The 10,273-nt window shown below is 40.1% G+C and overlaps 1 protein-coding gene across 1 annotated transcript; it reads left to right on the top strand.

The window, feature by feature from the left end:
- Positions 1-4,823: 4,823 nt before the first annotated feature.
- Positions 4,824-5,445, top strand: LOC146619943 (cystatin-like). The gene is made up of 3 exons (XM_085368795.1): positions 4,824-5,024; positions 5,097-5,207; positions 5,356-5,445. The coding sequence occupies exons 1-3, from the start codon at positions 4,824-4,826 to the stop codon at positions 5,443-5,445; spliced, it is 402 nt and encodes a 133-aa protein (XP_085224921.1).
- The last annotated feature ends 4,828 nt before the right edge of the window (positions 5,446-10,273 follow it).

Below are 10,273 nucleotides of genomic sequence, written 5' to 3'. Positions count from 1 at the left end.
GCTATCAGAAGATGGGTAACGCTGTGGTCATGGGACGGACATGGTTCGCATCTCTTTCAGATTTCAGACTGTTGTGTGTTCAGAGATGCTCGTTATAACCATGGTATGCGTACCTTGGTTATAACGAGTGGTTATTTGAGTTACTGTGTCCTAATTATAAGCTTGAAGCAGTCGGGCCATTCTCCTGACCTCTGGCATCAACAAGGTATTTTCACACAGAGCTGCTGCTCCCTGAATATTTTCTTTTTTTTTCTTTTTTAGACTATTTGCTATAAACCCTAGGAGTGATTGTGTGGGGAAAATCCCAGCAGATCAGCAGTTTCTGAAACACTCAGACCCATCTGGCACCAACAACCATCTTAAGTAAAGAATCACTCAAATCACTTTTCTGATAGTCCGTTTAATTTCAACAGGTCATCTTGATCATGGCGTTTACATGTCTAAATGCACTGAGTTGTTAGATAGATATTTGCCTTAACAAGCAATTGAACCTAACAAAGTGAACAGTGCGTGTACGAATAAATAAAATGTGAGTAAGTGCACTATTTACTTGCCTGTGAGATGCTATCTGAGAACCATAGATGTGGGAATTCTTTGCAAGTTTAAATTGAGTTATAAATTTAATTTTTAAAAAATTCTGAGTACTCTTTCATGGGACGGTAAACCCCTCCACATGTTTACTTCTGAAAATCGTCAGCCTCTCTGGCATGTTAATTTTTCACCCAGTCGTGTTACTGTTTAACCTGATTAGCTGTGATATGTTCCAGCCAGTGGTTATTTTTAAACATTACACAACCTTGTTCTATCTAAACAAATATGTTGCCGGCATCAAATACATTTTTTTTATTCCCTTTTTTTTGCTCTCACCTTCAAATGTTATCTTTTATGCTATTTACAATTAGAGTATTTAAATGCTCTGAAAATAACTGCTTCATTTACATTTTACACAACATCCTAACTTTATGTTTGCTTTTGATTCAGGATGATTTCTTTCTGGAGACTAATTGCTGAAGTATTTTCAAGTTTTAAAAGCTTTTTAAAGTTCAGCTGCAAAACATTTTCTCCTTCAAAAGGAGGAGAAGAGATTCATTAAATGATAGATTGGGTTTTGAGTGAACCTTAATACAATATATGTAGAGCTGACAGGAATAAGAGGTTGGTTGTTCAAGAGGAAAATCACTCTGCAGTCATTTTGTTAAGCAATTCGTCATTTAAATCATTTATTTAACAAGAAAAGATGCCACTTTTCTGGTTTTCTTTATCTGGTTTCATGTTTTTGGTTGTCGGGATTTTCCACGTTCTGTTCCCTTTACTATTTTACCATCTTCGGATATTTTATCAAGAAAAAACCTTTATTGATTAACAGGGAGATAATCGGCAGATAAACTGGAAATAGGAACACTGGTTAGTTGCAGTACTAATTCAGTTATTTATCCTTTTCATATTGGCCTTGAAAAGATCATTTGCTTCTGTGAAATAAACTCAGCACCCACCTTCAGTATGCTGTTTTCCCACCCACACTACACACTGTCTCAACATTTTTGGATTACCGCAGCCTTGTGGGAAGTTCACAGTGAAACAAAGGAATATTTTTTTTACATTTTGGTATTAATTTGGTAATATCTTTAAATGCAACTCACAAACGCTGTAGTTTATGTCCATTTATGCCCCCCTCCCAATGTCTTCTACAGCACCACACTACTCTCTGGGCAAAGATCCTCTCATGAATGTGACTCTGCAACTATGAGTCGACATTTCTCAATATTTGTCTGCAGTTAACTCAAAAACTATGTCACATTACATGATAAGATTTATAAAACCCCTAGAATGTCCATTCATATTGCAAATAAACACATCTTACAATTTAGCTGATATTGTTCTCATCTTAATTTGGTGACTTACTGCAAGCCTAATTATGTGAGAGTTCATGTTTACATTGCGTGTGTGTGTCTGTATGTGTGTGTGTGTGATAAGGCTGGGAAACTAAGGAAAATAATTTATTGTGTGTTTTTGTCACAGTTGGCAGTAGATTCAGGCTGAATTGTGTAGAAATAGATTCGGTTTTAAAACACACCTTTGCAAAAGGATACAAAATTATGTTTAAAATTGTCCTGTTACCAAAAAAAGCATATTTTACTACCCATATTTTGATCCTTTGGATCCATCTACCTTCACAAACCCTTACAGGGTCTGCGGCATAGAAGCGTTTCCATAGCATGAACATGCTGCTGCCAGGCTTCGGGTTGGGCAAGGTGTGCTTTGCGTTATTTTGCAGTGTTTCCATCCGATATTGTATTTAACATGGTAACCCTGCAACCCCTTTAAAGTTGCTTGTACCCTTTCTCACACAGACTTCAAAGTTTTGAGGATGGATTTACAGCAATGCTCTTTGATATCCCCATTTCAAGGAATTTTCTGTGCCTGGGTGAGGCTGCGTTTTAATAACCTTGTTGTGTAAATGATTTAGTACAGTCACGTCAGATATGCGACCCAGAGGCTAGAAACTGGTTAAGTTTGGCCCACTGCATAGCTTTGTAAATTGTAAAAACTTCGTGCAGTCATTACCTACTTCAATTTTTCAATAAAAAACACTTTTATTCATTTTGTATTGCCAGTTTTACTACATAGAAGTTTACCTATATGGAAAGTATTAGTAAAGACATAAAATAATGTTCTTGTTTAGGTATAAAAGCTCCAAATGTCAATATTTTGTGGCTTATGCAATAACATAAACTGAGAGGAGTGGGATAAAGGGTGTCTTACATTTGGGGGTTGGTTTTATTGATTTTTCTTTTCTTTTTAAAACTTTATTTTTTTAAATGTATTAATTTATTAATTTATTTTTACATTTTTAGTATTTACTTGTTCAAACAAATAGGAAAAAACATTGGAATACTGTTTTTTTAATGCAATATTTTACTGGTTGGTCTCACTTGCAATCACACTGGGCTGTATGTGGCCTAAGAGGAGTTTGACAATTTGTGTTTAGTAGTTTTTGAAACCAGTAACTGACCCTGCAGTCTTTAAACTAAAATTGCTTACCACACCAGTAAAATGTTGCACAAGAGACTATCATTCAGCTTGGTTATGTATATATCCTTGATCTACCTAGGTAAATGTTATTAGAGAGACCTGGCAAAGAGGGCAAGAGAAATATATAACAATATAACAAAGATAAAAATGGCAAACACTAATATCTTTAAACATACACAATAACAGATCATTACAAGAGCAACTTGGTCCTTTAAAATTGATTTTAACTCCCTCAGTTCTGATTGTTTCAGCTCCTTTTGTAGATTATTCCAGGATAAAGTGACATAGGTGCACTGGGTGTATAACTAGCCCAAGCAGTGATGTCCATGATTTCCAAGCTAATAATAAAACATAAAGAACAATGGTACTGGTCATAAAGAACACCTCACCATCACAAAAAAAGTTGCAGAAATCAGGTGTTTCCACACGAGGAGCAAGAAATAAGATTTATTCCTAAAAGAAACTTGATTATATTTCAGCTTGGTCACAAGCTTTTCAGCTTGGGTTTAAAAGACATTTTTTGATCTGTAATGATGCCTAAATACTTGCCTAAATTGTGACCGTTTCAATTTTACCCCCTTGAGTGGTTTTGATTTTAGGCAAATTTGTTAACTCTTTGCTATTTGAGAACATCACCACATTGGATTTGCCTTCATTTAACAAGCATCAGAAATTTGAGGGCTTATATGACTCAAGGAGTCATATAAGCATAAAAGAAAATGCAACATTTTTCACTAATGTTAGTTGCATAGAGAAAGAGAGGAGTGGTGCTAATATAGAGCCCTCGGGAACTTCACTGGATACTGGGAGAAAAGAAGAAGAAAACGCAGTAAAGGGGCCGTACTATGTTCTAGCTGACAAGTAATGTAAAAGCCAACTTAAGCATTTGCAGACAAGCCAATGTTGGGTTGTCCATTTAGGTGTCATGATCAATTGTGTCAAAACAGATCACGAAAAAGAACAGCACAATGTTTTGTGCAGTCCATTGCACCATTATACATTCACCACATTAACAACAGCTGTTATTTTGCTGTGCTGCTTTCTAAAACTTGACTAATGTTGGAAAACAGTTAGTTGTTCATTGATAAGTCTTTGGAAAACCTTTGCTAAAACACCGTTGCTAAAATTGGCCTGTAACTGATTGGTAATTTCCTTCTAATAAAAGGAAAACATAGGCAGATTTCCATATGACAGAGATCTCATTGTTTGAAAGGAGAATGTTAAAAATAGAAGTCAGTAGTTCTAATATAAAATCTCTTGTCAGCTTGTGAAAATAAGGATCAAGTTGATCCAGACCTGCAGATTCAAGGGGAGAGATCTGAGGAGAAACACCTGTGAAAGATTTTAGGCTTACCCACATGATCAAAACACAAAATGAGTGAATAACTTTAAGAAGAATGGGGTTTTATCCCTTTTATTGGCGTTTCTGTTATTTTTTCCCCCCTTGTCACCCTTCATATATTCAAATAATCACTGATACTTTGTCTTTATAGCAGTGACATTGTTGTTTTAAATAATAAACATGCCATTAGTTCTTAAATTCATTGTATATATATATTTTTTAGTCTGTAGTAGCTTGTGTTTCTCGGTAGCTCAGCAACGTGGTTGCCGCGCAACACCGAATCTACTGTTCTGAGTGGCGCGTGTCTCTTTTACGTTCAGTTAATCAGCAGATTGGACGCAGGTGTGCGTTTACCGAGCAAGTTTTAACCCGGCATATAATGCGAAGTTAGGCACTCAGAGCCTAGACGTTCTTTTATAAACTTTGAACCCACATGTTTTGATTCAGGATGTTTGCCTGGTTTTTTGTTTTTGTTTTTGTTTGTGCTTCGGCCGCCGAACAAACCATGACCGGGGAGCCCCGACGTGTTCCGGTTAACGACACCAGGGTTTTGACGGCAGCTCACTTTGCTGTGGCTGAATTCAACAAAGTCAACGCAGGAGAGATGTTCGCTTATAAAACTGTGGCGATAACATCGGCTAAAATTCAGGTAAAACTTCATCAGAAGTCACAACCCAATTTTCAGTTAAAATATACGAATAGGTGGTGATGTTTTCTGCAGGTAGTTGCGGGAATAAAGTACATTCTGGACATGCTGCTGGGGCAGACTGTGTGCAGCAGAAACCACGCTGCTGCGGACAGCGAGCCATGTGCTTTCCAGTCTAGACGCAAGGCAAGTTCAAGAACTGGGTGGTGCATAACACACCGAGGGGGTAAATGCATCATAACCCCACTAACCCCTCCCCCCCCCCCCCCCTTTTTAAAAAAAATATTTTCAAATTGCATAGTAGTTAAATGTACTAATTTGCCATTTCTTTCAGGAGTACCAGTGCCACTTCGTCGTTGTAGAAGTCTCCTGGGAGAAATCACGTGTTCTCTCTAAAAATGAGTGCCACCAAAATAAAAGCTAATACACTCATACTGTCACTTTTGGTGTTTCCAAGTAAAGAGTTATCAGTGAGCGTTGTTTTAGTCTGATCATCTCAACTTTCAGAAAGAGTGCCAGTTGGTGTACTGTGCCCACTCTAAATTTATAATAGCATGATCATAAACCATGATTTCATTGGCTCTCATTTATGTCACTTGTACCAACACAGATGATTAAGTTCAGTGACCTGCGCCACCTCGGCATTGTATGGGGGGAAAAAAAAAAAGCATAATTATTCCAGTGAGTGACCGGGGGCAGCTTTACTGTGCCTCATCTCTCAGTGTGTGTCCTGGCAGCTGTAAGGACCTAGTTGCGTGTCAGGCTTGGTCAGACACATGGCTGCTAAACTGAGACGAGGCTACACCTCCACATATAACCACGGTCTCCAGAAGGGCTCTGTATGGAGGATTACAGGCATTTTTTTTTTTCAGATTACTGCTCAGCAAGACTGAACTGTCTGCCACTCTGACCCCCTTTTTTTTTTTTTTTTTTTTTTCTTTTTTTTTTTCCCCTAAATTGGGGGGGGGATAAACAGATCACAATGTGTGAGAGTAAATTCAGGCAAACAACAAGGGGGTTGGTAGGGGGATTATCAAATTATGGTATGAAGATGTGTTGTCTGGGGCAGCAGTGGTGTGTGTGTGTGTGTGTATAAATATATCCATATTTCTGCTGCATTTTGCTCAAGATGAAATTTGGATAAAATGTGTCTGCAATGTCAGAATATGAGATATTGCTGAGTGGCGTGGGGACCAATGAGACTGCATCTGTTTGGCTTTGATTACAGTAAAGAGCCGCATGGCTAAGCTGTTCACACACCCTCTCACCCAGCTCATAATGTCTCTAATCATGGATGTCTTAATCAAACTGAGCAAAACATAAAGAATTGGCTGGCACTGTGTATTAGGTAGCAGGGGTTAGGAATGTGGGGGAAGGGGGGATACTCCTTAATTTGGGATGACTAACACTGAAGCTGTAGTGCCAGGAGTATGCCCTGTCCATCTGCCATCCCACTCACCCGCCCACTGACACACTAACAGGTGCGTGCATGCAGATACACGCGTAGTTTCCATGCACGCGCTCACATACTCCACCCGCACTCTGGCCCTACCCCTGTCCTCACTTAGCCTGTTCAGCAGATGGTGAGGGGTTAGGCTTGTAGGCCCCCCTCCCAACTCCAAGCCACCAGCCCATCACCCCTTATTCCGCCCCCCCCCCCCCCAAGCGAAAACCACCCCGCCCGTCTTTGTGCAGTTGCAGAGCCTGAGTGCTGAAAGGCGAGCCTCAGCTTGTCTCCCCCCCCAACAAATCCTTGGCTGGCTGCCATTGGCGGGACTCAGTCAGGTGTCCTAATGCTTCAGTTAGGGGAGGAAACGCTGGTTAATCTGCCCATCGCGTGCCACTGGCCATGGCCTGGCCTCTTTGTGTCTGGCACCCCTCTGATCAGTCCCTCCACCCCTTCATCTGTCTTTCCCCCATATCTTCCAACCCAGTTTCTCTACCAGAAGACGGTATCATCCTTTCTTAAAGATTTACCCCTCTGTCTTTCAAGATGAGACCACATTCTCTATAAAATACAGTTGGTGCACTTGCCCGCCATCCTCTCTGATGAATGAGACCTTTTTGTTGTTGGGATCTGTCGCTACACTTTAAAAAAACAAAAACAAAAAATCACACAAAACTGCTGACTCATCTTAGGCCTCTGGTATACCTGTGTATGAACCTTACAGGATAATTTATTATATAGTTCTTATTATAACTTCTTATATTTCTCATCTGGAGTAATGTGAATAATCATGCTTTTCATTGCATGCCATGAGTTAAGAGCCTTCCTGCCATTATTACATTGTACATATTTCTCTTAAAAATGCAGCTGAATCATGCTCACTGACCTCATTCCCTTATTTTAATCCAATTTCTTGCGCATAATTGCAAAATAATATAAGATAATTACATCAAAATTACTTCTAAATGACTACATAAAGTGGTCTGTGACAGACAGATTAATACATCAATACAGGCCCGCTGCATGAATGAATGGGAGTCCACAAGTATAAGTGATTACTTTCTGTCGTGGTTTTATCCTCTTTTCTTATTTCAGATTTTCATATTTGCTCTTCCCTGTGTGATCCCAGGGGTTTTCACCTGTCTCGTAATACTGAATGCAGCATCCCCCCTTCTTTGCTCCTGGAAGGTGCACTGCTCTGATTAGGATGAATGATGCTTAGATGCAGTTTGGTGGAGGTTGATATGGTGTGATTGCGTAACCAGAGAGAAGTCGTTACCATTCGACCTCTCCTGACCTCGTTTTGATTGACCCTTTGGGTTGGTCACTGCTTCCGAGCAAAAGGCAGGAGTATAAGGTCAGAGTTCAAAGTATCGTCAGCTGTGCTGTCATGGAAACAGCAGCATTTGCCCTTCTGATGGTCAGTTTGAATTCAAGGACAATGGTTTGTTTAAAACTGAGTTTTGTTTTCAAAAGTGCATGGTTTATGTAACAAGAAATAATCTTAAGACATTAACTCTGTAGACTGAAAATGTTGAAAAGCAGATGTACGTCATTGTTCCTAGTGGTGCTTTCTGGGTTGTTTTGAGGATAATGTGGCTGTAAATCATTCTGAACTCCTTTTAACTGCCTTTTTCTCTGTTTTACTTGGTTGTTGGATTTCCATTATTTGTGCAGAAAGGCATAGATTCCCCTTGTCAGTGTTGTGACCAAAGCTCTGAGTCCGCCATTGTGGTCAATCGAAACACACCCGTGGTTTGTTTTTCCACTTCCTGTTTGTGACCAGTGTGCAGGGTTTCCTTGCAATCAGTGCTGCAGCAGGGGGGGGGAATCAATATTTTGAATGTAATGTGTGGCCAATGGAATAAGAGAATGATTTATGTAGGGATGGGTACTCCCTGAATCAGATGGGACTTGTGTGGCCGGATGAATGAAGGAAAGGAGGGGTGCTGGCACAGCGACCCAGAAAAAGAACTATAAAAGGTTAAAAAAAAAAGAAGTGTGTTTTGCTGCTCTTGATCGTGGCGCCGCTCCTCTTTTTTTGCTGTCCCTCTTCTCTCTTTTCACCTCTCCACCATGCAGTGCTCTCTGACTGTCCCGCCTAATCCTAGCAGCGTAGTATTATGAGACTAAAAACCAACAGGATACGCACACACACATGCCATACACACCAGGAGTTTAGCAGGTTGTAGACCACCAGCCAGAAACAGCATATGTCCCTCTCCCCTCCAGATTAACAAGAGCATGCATGTTAGTATTACGATACAGTGAGAAAGGAGGGGATAGGGGCAAGGAGTAGAGAGGGGTGGGAGATGAAAGGTAGTGGGAGAGTGTAGGAGCCTGGCAGACAGACCAAGACTCAGAGGGAAACACGAGGTGAGAAGCGCGAGAACAAGTGTGCGAGGGAAGGAGGGAGAGAGCAAGTCTTGGAAAGAGATGGAAAGATGGAAGTGTGGAGGCGGGAAAGAGTGAGAGATGCGAGGACATAACAACCATAGAGAAATGTGTGTGTATGTGTTTGCTTTATTGCGGTGGCCCCACCTACCCCTCCATCCTGTTAAGGAGGCACAGTCCGAAGGAGGAGGGGTAGGATGGTAGGATCCCCTCCCTCAGTCACCAACACACACATACTCTCTCTCTGGCTCATACACACACTCTGCTCCGTGAGGGAGCAGTCGCTGAAGAGCTCTGGATAGACATGCGAGGTTCTGCAGGTGTCCCACCCTTCTCTCCTGACATGGATGCTATAGGAGGTACTGTTTGATTATTTTTCTTTTCCCTTTCTGCCTTGTGAGCAAATTCTTTTTAAATTTTCTTTGGGTTTCCTCTTTCTCCCTCTCCATTTGAAGATTTCCCCCTCTTCATGTTTCAGAGTAATCCGTGAGCCTCTGCTGTTTGTGTGAGATTGCATGTGCGTTTGCATGAGGCTGAATGTGTGCTTGTAGGTAGGGTTGTTTACAAGCGCCACTGTAGCCGCAGGTCTGACAAGTTTAGCAGAGTGAATTCTCTCCATGTGTTTGAGCTCAATTTTATTTTATTATCCTGTAATGCGTTCTTCAAAACAAATTTTATAGGGGTCATGGCTTTGGCTGCTTGTTGCATTATTTATTTTTGCATTTTATTATTTTTATTGGCACTCAACTCTTAAGGGTGGAGGTAGACAAAGCGCATTATGTATGCCCTGTGTACACCCTCTATATGCGTATTCATTATGTTTAAGTACAGGCTTTCAGTCAAATCAAGTCTAGTAGATATACTTGTCTTTAAAGCGATGGGATTTTTAAAAAAAAAAATTTTCTTAATTTTTTTTCATTTTTTCCCATTTTTTGGGGGGGTTGTGATATTGATCGCAGAGACTGCCAAAGAGTTGGAGATAAACACGGTGAATTTGGAGGATTTTCTTTAGTTAGCTAATGGTTTTGAGATTGCACAGCATTCATTTTGAAGTATCCTAATTAAGGACAACAGTTTCAGATAGGCGATGCTGCATATTGGTTTGATTCATCATAAAAAGTTTAAGTGTAGTATAAAGACATATTGGTTAAAATCCCAATAAATCTTTTACCAATAAGTTAACTGCTTCACTCTACAAAAGCTCATTTAGATGCTTTTTCTTAGAGAGAAATAACAGTAATGGGTATTAAACAGCTAACAATCCTTGTGTAGAGGGTGTGTATGAGAGGGAGAGCACATGTCTTGCATGTAGCGTGGTTTACTGGCAAACATCCAATACGCCCCTCCTCGGTTCAGGCTGGAGATCAAGCTACATTTAATTATTGCATTCATATTATACACTAATTAAATG

The sequence above is a fragment of the Diplotaxodon limnothrissa genome, linkage group LG13 (assembly GCF_057381915.1).
Source record: "Diplotaxodon limnothrissa isolate DT_005_m linkage group LG13, D_limnothrissa_male_GT1.1, whole genome shotgun sequence".
Classification (NCBI taxonomy): Eukaryota; Metazoa; Chordata; class Actinopteri; order Cichliformes; family Cichlidae; genus Diplotaxodon; species Diplotaxodon limnothrissa.
The sequence above is the reverse complement of the archived record's forward strand: the minus strand, read 5'-3'. Positions and strand labels throughout refer to the sequence as shown.

Bases quoted from the DNA above. Each gene is read 5' to 3' on its own strand.
- LOC146619943 (XM_085368795.1), top strand. From the start codon at position 4,824: ATGTTTGCCTGGTTTTTTGTTTTTGTTTTTGTTTGTGCTTCGGCCGCC. The intron at 5,025-5,096 runs GTAAAACTTCAT...TGTTTTCTGCAG, and splicing joins TAACATCGGCTAAAATTCAG to GTAGTTGCGGGAATAAAGTA. The intron at 5,208-5,355 runs GCAAGTTCAAGA...CATTTCTTTCAG, and splicing joins CTTTCCAGTCTAGACGCAAG to GAGTACCAGTGCCACTTCGT.